Below are 17,504 nucleotides of genomic sequence, written 5' to 3'. Positions count from 1 at the left end.
CCTTGGTGGTGGCACTACCTGGACTGGAATCAGAGGCTTGGTCCGACGTTTCACTCGGCCTGACCTCCGAGACTGCTGAGGAGCCCTGAGCGGAGAAATCCCACAGCGCCTTCTTTCGGCCTTAGCCTCAGGAGCTGGACTGGAACTGGAACTCTGACCCGGAGCTGGACTGGGACCACTCATCCCCCTCCTTGCCGCATGGGCCTCAGGAGTATTCTGCAGAGCTGGATCCAAGAGAAGTTGGAAGCGGTAAAGGAAGAGCTTCATAGAGGGATCCATAGCAGAAACTGGGTCTTCAAAAAAATCCTCGCCCCGAAACACGCTCTATCTCCACTGCTGCCTCAGAAGTATCTTTCAGGGCTGGATCAGACAAAAGTTGTACCCGGTAATCCTGGAGGGTCATTAACGAATCCAAAGAAAAAATAAGGTCGGAACTGGAATCTGAACTGGAATCAGGAGCTACACCGGGGTCGGAACCCGGATTGTCCATAGGGCACGAAGTCATGGGCAGGCAGCCCGCCTGGACCGATGATCTTGCCGGACTCATGGCCTTTGCATCCCGTCGTGTTCCCGAGGACCTTGGCATACTGTCAGGCTTCTTCCCCGGGATCACTGGGTTCGTGAGTCCTTGGGCCACTACCGTGGAGCGGCAGTGGCAGGCAAGATCACCTTCAAGGTAGAGACGAGTCAAGACTGGACCGGAACCCCGGACTGGAGTTCTACACAGGAATACACGGGACTGGAATGCACCCGACGGGTGCGCACTGGAGTGGAGCCCGCTGGACTGGAACACACTGGAATGGACCCACTGGACTGGAACATACAGGAGTGAAGCCCGCTGGACTGGAACACACGGGACCGGAACCCGCTGGACAGGAACACACTGGACCTAGGCTTCACCTACGCTTAGCCACCTTTCCCCGAGGGTTGAGCCCTCAGGTTCGGGCAGCCGGCAGGGCTTACAGGAAAAACCGGAACTGGAACTTGCAAGCAGGAACAGCAGGAATCAGGATACAGAAGTGCCCCCAGGCACCTAGGCGAAAGCAAGGCAGACAGGCAGGGAATGTCCAGGTTCCAGCAGTAGGCAGGATCAAAGCAAACACAGGAGATCTGGTAAAGCTGTACACAGGCTAACAAGCAAAGCTGTGCCCAAGCTAACAAGTCATACTCTAGAAACATACACTAAGCAAACACAGGAGATCTGGTAAAGCTGTACACAGGCTAACAAGCAAAGCTGTGCCCAAGCTAACTAGTCAAACACTAGGAACTCACACTGAGCTGGACAATGTAGCAGTGCACAGAGCACTCTACATACCAGGGCCCTTAGACGATGCAAAGGCAAGGGCTGCAGTCTCCAAGTGATTAATAAAGCCCTTCAACACCAGAGGCACAGCTGCAGCAATCTCCTTGCCTCCAAACAGAGGCTTGACACACAGAGAAGTCAGCCCACAGGAAGGAATAGCGGGAGCCATCTTGGATACTGGCATAGAGGAATCGGCAGCCATCTTGGAAGAGGCATAGCCCACGCAGGTGAGGTCCAGTAAGGCAATCAGCACACAGAGCCAGAGAGCAACTAAGACAGAGAGAGACACAGAGACAAGCAGAAGCCAGCACAGCCACTGACTCCCAGAAACAGGGTAAGAATGAGGGTGGTCACGGCCACAGACATGACACAACTCTTCCTCTTGTTCCCTCAGCCCCCCCATGAGTTCAGCAACTCTCCCTTTTGTTCTCTCAGCCGCCCCTGAATCCATCAACTCTTCCTCTTGTTCCCTCAACCCCTCCATGTCCAGAAACTGTCCTTCTTGTTCTCTCAGCTCCCCCATGAGTCCAGCAACTCTCCCTCTTGTTCCCTCAGCCCCCCCCCCCCTGAATCCAGCACTACTTTCTCTGTATCCCACATCTGCTTCCTGAATCCAGCACCACCCACACTTTTTTCCTCAGCCCCCACTGTGAGTCTAGCACCAATTTCTCTTTTTCTCTCTGCATCTGCCCTGTGAGTTCAACATCACTCTTTTTCCCAGCCTTCCCTTGAGTCCAGCATTCTTTTGATTGAACATGGCATTTTGGACATTGAGCCTGACAGGGCGGACATTGTGCAGATTTTCTTCAGGGGTATTTTTGTGATTCAAGCATTATCACAAACATTCATTGGAGAATGGAATATCATCCATTGCAGAGACCAGTAGAAGCTCATGATATGTTTTATTGTTCTCGGTGGGATTAAGGAATGTATAAGATATAGTCTATGTGTTAGCATAGGAGCTAAAACTTAAGGGCAGAAATCATTTATAGTTTGGAGGCATTTAATATTTGTATATTTACTGCCCCATCCTGCAATGTGCAATACAATGGAGAACATGAGTAGTGCAATGATGGTTTTCCTCTTGTCAGTCTCATTTTAATGGTGACTTCATGTGTGAACTGAGCAGTTTTCACAATCACTCAAAGGTATGCATGTTAGTGTGATATGTTTTAGTGTGAGTGGTTAATAAATATTAATATAGATTTTGTGTGCTTATACAGTGCACTCCATTTAAGTGCACGTCGGATAAGCGCATGCTCTGTTTAACTGCATGCTGTACTTCTGTCCCGTTTTTGGTGCCATCAATTTCTATGGGGACAAACTTCGGTTTAGCGCACCACTGATAAGTGCAAGATTCACTTACATGCATGGTTTAAGATTGCTCCTCTGCAGGGAAGACTCCACATAAGCGCGCACATGGAATATGAAAGCCGATTGGCGCGTGACAACCAACAAGATTTCAAATTTACCACCCCTTTAGTTGCTACTGGCAGAATAAGTGAAAGAATGTTGTTAGAGGGCACACTGGGGTCGTCGTCATCATCGTCGCGGCAGAACTGTAAGACTTTAACACTGGCTAAGCGAATGGCAGTTCTTAAAAAATTAGAAAACAAACAAAAGTCAAGCATCTATTGGTAAAGAATATGGTGTCAATCCCAGTCAAATTTCACGTGTCTTGAAGCAGAAAGACCAGCTTCTGGAAGACTGGCAAATCAATACAAATCCACAACGGAAACGAAAATGAGCAGGAAAAGCTGAGGAGGTAGAAGAAGCTTTTCTTTGGTGGTTTTCTCGAGTCAGGAGCAGACAGTTTCCTGTCAGTGGTCCACTGCTTATGGAGAAAGCTAACCAGCTAGCTGAAAGTCTTGGACTAACTGAATTCAAAGCCACTGTTGGATGTCCACTCCATCCGTCTATTTGCTCCTCTGCCTCTCCGAGTAGCAGTCATTTATCGACCCCCTGATAAGTCCCTTTCTTCCTTTCTCACTGACTTCGATGCTTAGCTTTCCTTCTTTCTTGAACCTTCATCTCCCTCCCTCGTTCTTGGGGATTTTAACATTCATGCTAATGATCCCTCTGACTCTTATGCTTCGCAGTTTCTTGCTTTAACATCCTCTTTCAATCTTCAACTGTGCTCCACTGCCCCCATTCACCAGAATGGCCATTGGTCTTGATCTTATCCTCTTCTCAAACTGTTCACATCTCCAGTTTCTGTGCCTCAACTCTTCCCTCTCTGACTATCATCTGATAACTTTCACACTTAAACACCCTCCTCCCCAGTCCCGTCCAATCTTAACCAATACATTAGGAATCTTCAGGCTATTGACCCTTCTACTCTGTCCTCCAGTGTTTTAAATCTCTTCTCCACCACTATGTTATCCAAGTCTGTCAATGAGGCTGTCTCTTCCTATAATACTATTCTCTCCTCTGCTCTGGATACTCTCACTCCTCCTATTCCCCTTTCTGTAAAACGTACCAAACCCCAGCCTTGGCTGACCTCTAGAATTAGCTACCTACGTTCCTGTGCCCGCTGTGCCGAATGCCTTTGGCTGAAATCCCGTGCCCATGCTGACTTCATGCATTTCAAATTCTTGCTGACCTCCTTCCAGTCTGCTCTTTTACTTGCCAAACAGGACTATTACATCCAGTTGACAAATTCTCTTGGCTCAAACCCTCGACATCTCTTTGCCACACTGAACTCTCTCCTCAAAGTGCTTTCACCGCCAACCCCCCCCCCCCCCCTTCACTTTCCCCCCAGACTCTGGCTGAGTTATTTCATGATAAGGTTCACAAGATTAAACTTGAATTCTCAACCAGGTCACCTCCACCTCTTCTTCCCTTAGTCCATTTTCTCAACCTTCCAACCCCTGCCCCTTTTCTTCCTTTTATGAAATCACTGAAGAACTACACATCTTCTTTCCTCCTCAAAACTAACTACCTCTGATCCTATTCCCATCCATCTACTTAACACTATCTCTCCTACTGTCATCCCTTTTATCTGTCATATTCTCAATCTTTTACTGTCCACTGCAACTGTTTCTGATGCCTTCAAACATGCCGTTGTCACACCACTCCTTAAAAAAACCCTTTATTGGACCCTACCTGTCCTTCCAACTGTTGCACCATCTCCCTCCTCCCTTTCCTATCCAAGATACTTGAACGTGCTGTTCACCGCAGTTGCCTTGATGTTCTTTTATCTCAAGCTATTCTTGATCCACTTCAATCTGGCTTTCGCCCCCTTCATTCAACTGAAACAGCGCTTGCTAAAGTCTCCAGTGATCTGTTCCTGGCCAGATCCAAAGGTCTCTATTCTAACCTCATCCTTCTCGATCTATCTGCTGCTTTTGACACTGTTGATCACAGTCTACTCCTTGATACACTGTCCTCACTTTGATTTCAGGGCTCTGTTCTTTCCTGGTTTTCTTCTTATCTCTCCCTGCGTACCTTTAGTGTATACTCTAGTGGATCCTCTTCTACTTCTATCCCACTGTCAGTTGGTGTACCTCAGGGATCTGTCCTGGGACCTCTTCTTTTCTCCATCTATACTTCTTCCCTTGGTACTCTGATCTCATCCCATGGTTTTCAGTATCATCTTTACGCTCCCAGATCTACCTCTCCACACCAGAAATCTCAGCTGAAATCCAGGTCAAAGTATCAGCCTGCCTGTCTGACATTGCTGCCTGGATGTCTCAGCGCCATCTGAAACTAAACATGACCAAGACTGAGCTTCTCATCTTTCCCCCTAAACCAAGCTCTCCTCCTCCCCCATTCTCTATTTCTGTGGATAAAACTCTCATCCTTCCTGTCTCATCAGCTCGTAACCTTGGGGTCATCTTCAACTCCTCCCTCTCCTTCTCTGCAGATATTCAGCAAACTGCTAAAGTCTGTCGTTTCTTTCTCTATAATATCAGCAAAATTTGCCCTTTCCTTTCTGAGCACACTACCAGAACCCTCATTCACTCTCTCATCACCTCTCGCTTAGACTATTGCAACTTGCTTCTCACAGGTCTCCCACTTAGCCATCTCTCTCCTCTTCAATCTGTTCAAAATTCTGCTGCACGACTAATATTCCACCAGTGTCGTTATGCTCATATTAGCCCTCTCCTCAAGTCACTTCACTGGCTTCCTATCCATTTCCGCATACAGTTCAAACTCCTCTTATTGACCTATAAGTGCATTCACTCTGCAGCTCCTCAGTACCACTCCACTCTCATCTCTCCCTACACTCCTCCCTGGGAACTCCGTTCACTGGGTAAACCTCTCTTATCTGCACCTTTCTCCTCCACTGCTAACTCCAGACTCTGTTCCTTTTATCTTGCTGCACCATATGCCTGGAATAGACTTCCTGAGCCGGTACGTCAAGCTCCATCTCTGGCTGTCTTCAAATCTAAGCTAAAAGCCCACCTTTTTGATGCTGTTTTTAACTCCTAATCCTTATTCACTTGTTCAGAACCCTTATTTTATCATCCTCACTTTAATATTCCTTTATCTCTTGTTTGTCTGTCCTAATTAGATTGTAAGCTCTGTCGAGCAGGGACTGTCTCTTCATGGTCAAGTGTACAGCACTGCGTACGTCTACTAGCACTTTAGAAATGATAAGCAGTAGTAGTAGGATGGTTGGAAAGATGGAAGGAGAGGAACAACATAAAATTCAAGAAACAGCATGGTGAAAAACAAGACGCTGATGACTTTGGTGCTGAAAATTGGGTTGTTTCAGTTCTTCCTACCATCTTGAATGAGTTTGCACCTCGTGACATTTTCAATGCTGACGAAAATGGTCTCTACTGGTGAGCGATTCCTGATGGAACACTTGCATTCAAACACGCCAAAACTACAGGAGGTAAAACGTTGAAGGACCGACTGACAATCCTCCTTTGCTGCAATATGGATGGGAGTGAGAAGTTGGAACCCCTCGTCATTGGAAAGAGCAAACAGCCCCATTGCTTTAAGAATGTTAAGCGACTTCCTCTGTCATACGAGGCTAATGCAAATTCATGGATGACTGGGGAAATTTGGAAGCGGTGGCTAAAGAAGTTAGACACTAGAATGCGGGCACAAAAGCGTCTGATTTTGTTGCTTTGTGATAATTGTGCTGCACACAGTGATGATGTCAGGCTGTCTAACGTCAAGGTGGTCTTCCTGCCACCAAACACTACCTCTCTGATCCAACCTATGGATCAGGGCATAATAGCCAATTTCAAACAACATTATCGGGCTCTTGTGCTACGTCGTCTGATGAGCGTTATGGATGACCAGACTTGCAAGGATAAACGTGCTGTTGAACTGGCTTGTAATCTATCAGTGTTGGATTCCCTACATATGCAGAAAGAAGCCTGGAATCATGTTACACAGGCAACCATTGTGAACTGCTATAAGCGGGCAAGCTTTGTTAAGGATGTGGAGAGGGACGAAACAGATGCAGCTGTTGCAAACGCGTCAGATGAACAGGTTATTGACATCCCTGCTGGTGTTACTGAAGAGGCGTTCCATTGCTACGTAGCTGTTGATTATGATCTACAAACAGCTGAAGACAGCACTGATGTCGAGATATGCGCCTACACGCAGGCAACAACAACTGATGATGGAATAGATGATGAAATGAGCACCGAGGCACATGCTGACGAAATTCAACAACCTCCTCCTGTCACTTTTGCAAGAGCGCTGGAGAGTCTCAATACCGTGCGGGCATATTTGGAGGCTACTGGATGTCAGTGCTAGGACAGTTTTTACCATCTGGCAGTCGTAGTCTATGGAACTCACAGACCCAATAGTGTACAGAGTACTATAACTGATTACTTCAAGTAAGCCTAATGTCAGTTAACGGAGACCGTATACTGTATGTATAATAATAAACAGTACTGTATATATGTTTATCAGATGTCAAGCTTCTTCGGGTCACAAAGGTTAAGTGCACGCTCCGGTTAACTGCATGCATTTCTTTGATCCCAGACCCTTGCACTTAAACAGATTGCACTGTATTAGTAATTAAAATGTAATGCCAAGAAGTGCAGAGTGATTCACTTGGGATGCAGAAATCCAAAGGAAACGTACCAGAAAGGAGGAGAGAGATTGATGAGCACAGCTCAAGAGAGGGATCTTGGGGTGATGGTGTCTGAGGATTTCAAGGTGGCAAAGCAATGTGACAAGGATGCTATGCTGCATAGAGAGTGATATAACCAGTAGAACAAAGGAAGCATTGATGCCCCTGTACAAGTGGTTGGTGAGGCCCCACTTGAAACATTCTATTCAGTTCTGGAGGCAGTATCTTGCTAAGGACTTGAAGTGGTTCAGAGAAAAGCGATGAAAATGGTATGGGGTTTGCATCAGAAGATGTATGAGGAGAGACTTGAGGACCTGAATGTGTATACCCTGGAAGAAAGGAGGGACGGGGTGATATGATATAGACATTCAAATATTTGAAAGGTATTAATCTACAAACAAACCTTTCCAGAGGAGAGAAGGTGGTAGAACTAGAGCACATGAATTGAGGTTGCAGGGAGGCTGACTCAGGATTAATATCAGCAAGTCAGCGGTGTAGCCAGACCCAGTATTTTAGGAGGGCCCAGAACTAACTTAGACGGGCCCTTCCACGGCACGGCACTCCACAACCTCTCCCCCCTGCTCCCCTCAGAGATATAAAAAAAAATTGTAGATTTTTTTCAGTTACCCCGGAGATATAAAAATATAGATTTTTTTTTTTCACCTATGCCACATCAACATCTCTTCTCCTTCGCGGCATCCCGCCCGGCATTTGCCCGCCTGTCGCTGAACCCTATTCCTCCCTGGTGTCCCTTAAAGGTGTCCCTGGTGCCTGCAGTGATTCAGTTATTGTTGCCTGTACCAGCCCTGCAGGCTTCCATCGGTCGGGTCCCGCCCTCGCTTTCATCATTTTCTGTCTGGCCTGCAGCCCTCCAAAGCTCACCAAAATCCTACTGTACCCACATTTAGTAAAAGCTGCATCCATAAGGGCTATTTTAGTGGTGTTCAGTTGGGTATAGTAGGTTTTGGTGAGTTTTAGAGGGCTCCCTATACAATATAAGGTGAGATGTGTACCTGGGACTTCTTATGTGAAGTCCAGTGCTCTGCTGGGATATCTATGTAGCCAGTCTACTAAGAATGCTGGCTTTTCCTGCATCCCAATGGCTTGATTTTGTGCATTTTTTACTTGGACGGTTTTTTTTTTCTTGAAAGTAGTTGAAAAGATAGATGCACTGAGCACAAAAACATCTAGCAAATGGCCATTTCTGAAATAAAAAGATTAATATTTTTCTGTTTTGAAAATCGCTATATTTGCCACTTGATTCTGAGCAAAATGTTGAAAGTTGGATTTAAACGTCATATCGAAAATGCCCCTCAATGTAACTTTGTAAATCTATGTGCTTTGAAAATGAGCCTCATAATTTTGTAATGATTTTTCTTCAACAATTACATCACTCTTTTGATTTTTATTCTTTGTGCACTCAGATCAGTTGAATCTCCCAAATAAACACACTCACACACCTTGTGCACGTTACACAGCTGATGTGAATAAGATGATATAAAAAGACCAGGCAATGGAATCTGATTCCAATTTGTTCTAGTTTTCTTTTGTTACATTTGTACCCCGTGCTTTCCCACTCATGGCAGGCTCAATGCAGCTTACAGGGGGCAATGGAGGGTTAAGTGACTTGCCAGGAATTGAACTCAGTTCCTCAGGACCAAAGTCCACCACCCTAACCACTAGGCCACTCCTCCACTCCACTAGTTAAGAAAGATTTGTCTTTAATGCACACACTGATGGCTTTGTGAGTGACTCTTTTATTAATATTGGAGGAGACTTTGAGATTCATGTGAAAGAATCTGAAGAAGAGGCTCATGATCTCTCAAAAAGCCTATATACTACCATCTCATGTGTTGATGTTTTAGAACATACTAGTAAAAAAGGCCTGTTTCTGACACAAATGAAACGGGCGCTAGCAAGGTTTTCCTCGGAGTGTGTATGTTTGAGAGAGTGTATGTGAGAGTGACCGTGTGTGAGAGAGAGAGTGAATGTGCGAGTGTGTGTGAGAGAGAGAGAGTGAGTCTGGGTGTGAGTGTGTCTGTGAGAGCGAGTGTGTGTGTGTGAGAATGAGAGTGTGTGCAAGTGCGTATGTGAGACACAGTGTGAGAGAGAGAGTGTGTGTTTCACACAGATACAGTGTGTGCGAGAGAGAGAGAGTGTGTGTGAGACAAAGACTCTCTGTGAGACTTGAGTGTATGAGACAAAGAGAGTGTGTGAGTGACTGTGTGACACATAGAGAGTGAATGTGATACAGTGTGAGACATAGAGTGTGTGAGAGACAGTGTGTGAGAGTGAGAGAGAGAAAGACATTGACTGTGAGAGAGTGTGTGTGTGACAGAGATACCTCCCCCCCTCTCTGGTGTCAGGCCCCCCTCCCTCCCTCTCTCTGGTGTCAGCCCCCCCCCCCCCCCAATATAATGCACCTCCACCATTCTGAAGCTTAGAAACCTCGTGTGGTTGGTCACTTCTGCTTGTGACGAACCCGGAAGTACGTGATGTCAATTCAGGAGATGGATACAGAGAGCAGGAATGCCTCAGCCATGCAGTCAGCTTTAGAATGTTGGAGGTGCGTTTTATTATATAGGATGATGACCTATGAAGACTCCAGTTTTCTTATGGGTCATTGCAGATACTAGTTCTCTCCTTGTTTTAAAACAATAAGTGCTTCAGAGTAAAGCATAGGAAGGTTTGGCATAAGAGTGTATCCTCCTATAATAGTTTGACTGAATATATTTCTTATTTATTTATCTTGCCATAAAAAATACAGTGGGGGAAATAAGTATTTGATCCCTTGCTGATTTTGTAAGTTTGCCCACTGACAAAGACATGAGCAGCCCATAATTGAAGGGTAGGTTATTGGTAACAGTGAGAGATAGCACATCACAAATTAAATCCGGAAAATCACATTGTGGAAAGTATATGAATTTATTTGCATTCTGCAGAGGGAAATAAGTATTTGATCCCCCACCAACCAGTAAGAGATCTGGCCCCTACAGACCAGGTAGATGCTCCAAATCAACTCGTTACCTGCATGACAGACAGCTGTCGGCAATGGTCACCTGTATGAAAGACACCTGTCCACAGACTCAGTGAATCAGTCAGACTCTAACCTCTACAAAATGGCCAAGAGCAAGGAGCTGTCTAAGGATGTCAGGGACAAGATCATACACCTGCACAAGGCTGGAATGGGCTACAAAACTATCAGTAAGACGCTGGGCGAGAAGGAGACAACTGTTGGTGCCATAGTAAGAAAATGGAAGAAGTACAAAATGACTGTCAATCGACAAAGATCTGGGGCTCCACGCAAAATCTCACCTCGTGGGGTATCCTTGATCATGAGGAAGGTTAGAAATCAGCCTACAACTACAAGGGGGGAACTTGTCAATGATCTCAAGGCAGCTGGGACCACTGTCACCACGAAAACCATTGGTAACACATTACGACATAACGGATTGCAATCCTGCAGTGCCCGCAAGGTCCCCCTGCTCCGGAAGGCACATGTGACGGCCCGTCTGAAGTTTGCCAGTGAACACCTGGATGATGCCGAGAGTGATTGGGAGAAGGTGCTGTGGTCAGATGAGACAAAAATTGAGCTCTTTGGCATGAACTCAACTCGCCGTGTTTGGAGGAAGAGAAATGCTGCCTATGACCCAAAGAACACCGTCCCCACTGTCAAGCATGGAGGTGGAAATGTTATGTTTTGGGGGTGTTTCTCTGCTAAGGGCACAGGACTACTTCACCACATCAATGGGAGAATGGATGGGGCCATGTACCGTACAATTCTGAGTGACAACCTCCTTCCCTCCGCCAGGGCCTTAAAAATGGGTCATGGCTGGGTCTTCCAGCACGACAATGACCCAAAACATACAGCCAAGGCAACAAAGGAGTGGCTCAGGAAGAAGCACATTAGGGTCATGGAGTGGCCTAGCCAGTCACCAGACCTTAATCCCATTGAAAACTTATGGAGGGAGCTGAAGCTGCGAGTTGCCAAGCGACAGCCCAGAACTCTTAATGATTTAGAGATGATCTGCAAAGAGGAGTGGACCAAAATTCCTCCTGACATGTGTGCAAACCTCATCATCAACTACAGAAGACGTCTGACCGCTGTGCTTGCCAACAAGGGTTTTGCCACCAAGTATTAGGTCTTGTTTGCCAGAGGGATCAAATACTTATTTCCCTCTGCAGAATGCAAATAAATTCATATACTTTCCAAAATGTGATTTTCCGGATTTAATTTGTGATGTGCTATCTCTCACTGTTACCAATAACCTACCCTTCAATTATGGGCTGCTCATGTCTTTGTCAGTGGGCAAACTTACAAAATCAGCAAGGGATCAAATACTTATTTCCCCCACTGTATTTGCCAGTTGTCACTTATTTTACTCTATAAGCATCTGAAGAAACATGTTTCTCTTTCAGACACCGTGAGCTTGATATCTAATGAGTCCTCACTTGAAACGGAGGATGTGAAGGTACATTTCTCTTTTATGCATGCATATAATTGACCCTAATGACTTCACTTATACTCACAGGTAGACAAAATCCTATTGGGACTGCAGATTTTATTTTTTGTGGAAGAGTAAATGTATTGCTATCAACTATTTAAAAAAGACATTGGTGTTGATATTCAAAAGGGTTTAACCAGGAAGGAGAGGCCTGGAGGCTCATTTTTTAAAGAAATGGGCTTCCAAAAAGCGACACAAATCGGCACTTGGACATCCATCTCCCAGAGACGTCCAAATCGGTATAATCGAAACCCGATTTTGGACGTCTTTATTGGAAGTCCGTTACAAGGACATCCAAATCTCAAGGGGGCATACCGGAGGCATGGTCAAGGCGGGACTTGGGCGTTCCTAAGACTTGGACGTCTTTGAGCGATAATGGAAAAAAGCAAAGACGTCCAGCACTAAAACTTGGACATTTTCACCCAGACCTGTTTTTATTATGAATAAGGCACAAAAAGGTGCCCAAAATGACCAGATGACCACTGGAGGGAATCGGGGATGACCTCCTGTTACTCCCTCAGTGGTCACTAACCCCTTCCCACCTTCAAAACACTTCATTAAAAATATTACTTGCCAGCCTCAGATGTCATACTGAGGTCCATGACAGCGCATACAGGTCCCTGGAGCTGTTTTAGTGAGTGCAGTGCACTTCAGACAGTTGGACCCAGGCCTATACCCCCACTAACTGTTACATTTGTGGAGGAAACAGCGAGCCCTCCAAAACCCAACAGAAACCCTCTGTACCCACATCTAGGTGTCCCCTTCACCCGTAAGGGCTATGGTAGTGGTGTACAGTTGGGGGTAGTGGGTTTTGGGGGGCTCAACACACAAGGTAAGGGAACTGTGTACCTGGGAGCATTTTATGAAGTCCTCTGCAGTGCCCCCTAGGGTGCCCGATTGCTGTCCTGGCATGTCAGGGAGACCAGTGTACTAAAAATGCTGGCTCCTCCCACGTCTAACGGCTTGCATTTGGATGTTTTAGACTTGGACATCTTTGGTTTCGAAAATCGCCGAAAGTCAAGGCTGTCCAAATCCAAGGACTTCCTTGGTATTTTTGAAGTGAAAGATGGATGTCCATCTTTTTTCGAAAATGACCTGTTCTCTGCCTCCGAATTTGGACATTTTACAAAGATGTCCAAATTCCAACTTAGACGTTTCTTTCGAAAATGCCCCTCCTGGTTAAAACCTGCTGAGCTAGCTGGCCACTAGTATTCACTGGCACTTGGGTAGTGCCACTGAATATTACTGCTAACCAACCACCCCCTAACCAGCTATGTTAGGGGCAGGGCGGGTGAAGAATGATGGTGGAGTGGTAACTTAGCCAGTTAGTGACAATATTTAGTCCGTTAACCAACTGAGTAAGAACATAAAGTTGGACAGCAAAACAGGTGTCCTAAATTTATGGGCCAAGTTAACCAGGCACTGGTTTGAATATCAACTGGTGCCCAGTTAACTTGCCAGCATTGAATATCCACAGTTAGGGCAGCCCATGTCTGGAATCAGTTTATAAGCTGCCTATCGCTACAGGCTGAATATTACTCCCGCTGTGGCAATTAATTGGCACATAAAGGGCATATGAAGGATGGGTGGTGGCAGAGGCCTTCAAGGCACCACAGATATAAAGAGGCTGTAGTAACTGACACGCCAACTTCTACATCAAGAAAGGGAGATTGGGAGGGAGTGGGGTAGAAGGGTGGGTAAGGTGGGGATTAAGTGGAGGTAGATCAGTTTGATCACCCTTCCTGGTTACTACCTTGCCAAAATATACTAAGAGGGACATTTTCATTCTTAGTAGATTGGCCACACAGACATCCCAGCAGAGCAGTGGGACACCTAAGGGGCACTGCAGTAGACCACATAAAAGGTCCCAGGTACACATCTCACCATTACTCCCATATACTGTATGGGGAGCCCTCCAAAACCCACCAAAATCCTACTGTACCCAACTGAAGACCACTACAATAGCCCTTATGCCTGCAGGTGTCACCTATATGTAGGTAAGTAGGGACTTGCTTGCTGCTCTAATATGACTGGTCATTACATCTGAAACTGTCATAGGGGCTTGTATGCACTGTTTGTTTCATGTCTTTGGGGGGGGGGGGTAAGAGGGGGTCAGTGACCCTGACAGAGTAAGGGGGGGGGGGCCATGCCTTAATCGCTCATATGGTTATCTGGTTATTTATGACATCTTTTTCTGACTTAGGTGTGTTTGAAACAGGTCTAGACCAAAACATCTTTTAGCCCTGGCAGTTTTTGCTTTGTTCCATTATGGAAGAAAAATGTCCAAATTTTGGGAAGGCCCAGTTCCCACCTCCAACACTCCCCTTGTGATTTGCCTTAACTGCAGAGAAAAATGTCTTAAATCCGAGTTTGAAAATTGAGATTTTCAAATGTCATTTCATGCCATTTTTGAGACATTTTTCTCTTTTGAAAATGACCCCCAAATCTTCCACTTCAGTGTTGCTTAGAAATTTTGCATTTGCTGTATCAAAGTGCAAAGGATAGGGACTCAGGAAATCCATAGAAAAAATGCCAACTGAATCACTGCATAATCATTTGTCCTTCCTGTGTCTCCTTTTACCAAATGGAAACTGAGGCACAACCATATTGGACGATGATATCATTGTTTCTGTATCTCAAAAAAGAAAATCTTTTGTGATCACCACAGAAGTCATTGTGTTTTTTTCTGTCTCTGAAGTGCTTCAATTATCAGGACGGTTGTGTAATGATGTTTGAAGAAAAGGCAAAATATAAGAGTAATTTATTGTGATTATTTAGTTATAAACCTTGTAATTTTGTCATAGGGCAAATATGTGGTTTCATATTTATTTATTTATTTATTAGATTTCCAAAGGTCAAGTGAGTTGCTCAAGTGAGAATGAAGATCAGATGTTGCTGGACTTGGGTAGGAAATTTTAAATGCTTTCTCTGTTTAAATGCTAAATGGTATTGGAGTTTTAAATAGCAATGTTATTAAAGAACTAAGTAAATAAGAGAGTGACCACTTCTTTAATTGGAGAAAAGCAGTCAATTTTAGAGACCAGTAACAGTCACAAGGCAAATACCTTGCTTTGAGAAGAGCTAGCAAAAGGTAACCGGTAAGGGTTGGAAGTGAGCTGTAGAATATTGTTGAAAAGAAATGAAAAGGGAACTTGTTTTAATGAGAAACACTTGTTAAAGATGAACTAAAGTATCGAGATTAGACCCAGCATCTAGCAAGTGAAACAGACAGAAGAAATACAGTGTAAGCATTATGTGTATGTTTGGCAACATTCCCTCTAAAAGCATCACAAGCATCGGAAAGTAACAAAGAACAACAAGAAAGGATGTACACACAAATTCAAGTCAACCAAGATGTCAGTGTCTGGGCTGCTGGCCAGAAGAAGCTGGGTTCTGATTGCATAAGGGCTGGTATTGTAATTATTTAAAATATAACCCACACAATCTACAGTTCTTGGCAAGGCACAAATTACATGTATATTAGATGCATAAAAATAAACATTGAAAACAACATAGAAGCAATACTCTTTCATAATGTAGCCAAGATCACAGAGTCAAACTCAGTACTCCTGTTCTCATGGCATCTTATTCAATGTAGAGTATCATCAAGATCTTGCTGCAATGAAAAGGTCTTTAAGCCTTTTAAAAATGTTTCCAGGCTTTTAATTGATCTCAGTGAATCTGGCAATGAGTTCCATGGCTGTGGTCCTGTGATACAAAAAATTAGCATGCATGACTCAGGAGATTAGTGCTTTACCAGGAAATATTCAAGGATTGCAGAATGGATGGACTGTTCAGGTCGCTACCTGCCATCATTTACTATGCTACTATGAAGTTCCGATTGAAGACTTTATTCTATGAGGGGGCTCCTCCTTTTGTGTGGCTATGCGGATGAGTTGGTTTAAAATATGGGCATTGTTTTGTGGTCGTAAATTGGCATGCATATATGCAGATTTATCACAGTGCATGGATAGGATAATATATCTTAGAGGGTAATTTTATAATCGGGTACCTAGTTTAAGGCAGCCAAAGTATGCTTATTTTCTAAAGAAAGGTAGGCACCTACTAGCATAAGTGGCCAAAAATATGCTTTGATTTAAGGTGTGATCACTTACACCCCCTCAGGCTGGTGTAAATACTGCCACTAGATGGTATCAAGAAAGTGCATAAATCATAGTATTTTATAATTTATGCTTGTACATATATCTCTCCTCCCAAACTCTACCCTATGCAAACAAGATGCATACTTTTACATTGGCTGGTGTTTTATTAGAGGTCATTTATGTGGGTAAGTGCCCATGTATGTGCATAAATGATTAAATACACCATTTATTTGTGGTTTTGCTACCTAAAACCAGGTGGCTCCCAGTGGCATGCAGTTAGGGACTACATAAGTACATAAGTATTGCCATACTGGGAAAGACCAAAGGTCCATCGAGCCCAGCATCCTGTTTCCAACAGTGGCCAATCCAGGCCACAAATACCCGGCAAGATCCCAAAAATGTACTATCATCTTGTTTAATTTTTTTAATTTCTAAAACGTTTGCAGCATCTTTCTCTCTTCCCTTTACTTCACTCTTCTCTTTCTCTTCTTGTCTCCCTCCCCCCAACTCCAGCGCATCTCCCTTCTGACCCTCGTGGGTGCAGCCCCCCTCCCTCTTCCTCCTTCAGCGACACTTGCGCCTTCAAACCTTTCTTCTTTGCCAGTAACAGCACCAAAATGCAGCCTGGGCCAACCCTGGCATCTTCCCTCTACCGTGGTCCACCTCCCCTTACTCCCCCAGTGGTCACCAACCCCCTCCCACCCAAAAAAAAAATTAAAAAACATTTTTTTGCCAGCCTCTATAGCAGCCTCAAATGTCATGCCCAGCTCCATCACAGCACTATGCAGGACCCTGGAGCAGTTTTTAGCGGGTACTGCAGTGCACTTCAGGCAGGCAGACCCAGGCCCATCCCCCCCTACCTGTTACACTTGTGGTGGTAAATGGGAGCCCTCCAAAACCCACCGAAAACCCACTGTACCCACATCTAGGTGCCCCCCGTTACCCTTTAAGGGCTACGGTAGTGTTGTACAGTTGTGGGTAGTGGGTTTGGGGGGGGGGGGTTGGGGGCTCAGCACACAAGGTAAGGGAACTATGCACCTGGGAGCAATTTGTGAAGTCCACTGCAGTGCCCCCTAGGGTGCCTGGTTGGTGTCCTGGCATGTGAGGGGGACCAGTGCACTACAAATGCTGGCTCCCCCCATGACCAAATGGCTTGAATTTGGCCAGTTTTGAGATAGTCGCCCTTAGTTTCCATTATAGACGAAAACCGAGGTTGGCCATCTCTAAGGGCGGCCCAAATGTTGAGATTTGGCCGTTCTCGACCGTATTATCGAAACGAAAGATGGCCGCCCATCTTGTTTTGATAATACGGTTGGGGACGCTTCTTTACGGGGCTGTCCCTAGAGATGGGCGCCCTTATAGATGGGCGCCCCCGTTCGATTATGCCCCTCCACGTTACTATATATATATATATATATATATATATATATATATATATATATATATATATATATATAAGTTCATTTGGAAGTGTTATATTGGAGGATGGTATGAAGCTTTTGTTATATGTAGATGATACATTTTTATTGATTTCAGCAGGAACATCTTCA

The 17,504-nt window shown here is 45.0% G+C and overlaps 1 protein-coding gene across 1 annotated transcript in view; it reads left to right on the top strand.

The window, feature by feature from the left end:
• Positions 1–17,504, top strand: part of ARHGEF28 (Rho guanine nucleotide exchange factor 28) — a 562,380-nt gene that overhangs the window by 271,571 nt on the left and 273,305 nt on the right. Inside the window, 2 exon segments of the mRNA XM_030193284.1 lie at positions 11,766–11,818; positions 14,696–14,756. Coding sequence (XP_030049144.1) covers positions 11,766–11,818; positions 14,696–14,756 — 114 coding nt within the window.

This window comes from Microcaecilia unicolor, chromosome 2 (genome assembly GCF_901765095.1).
Source record: "Microcaecilia unicolor chromosome 2, aMicUni1.1, whole genome shotgun sequence".
NCBI lineage: Eukaryota > Metazoa > Chordata > Amphibia > Gymnophiona > Siphonopidae > Microcaecilia > Microcaecilia unicolor.
Note: the sequence above shows the minus strand (reverse complement) of the source record. Positions and strands in the feature narration are given on the sequence as shown.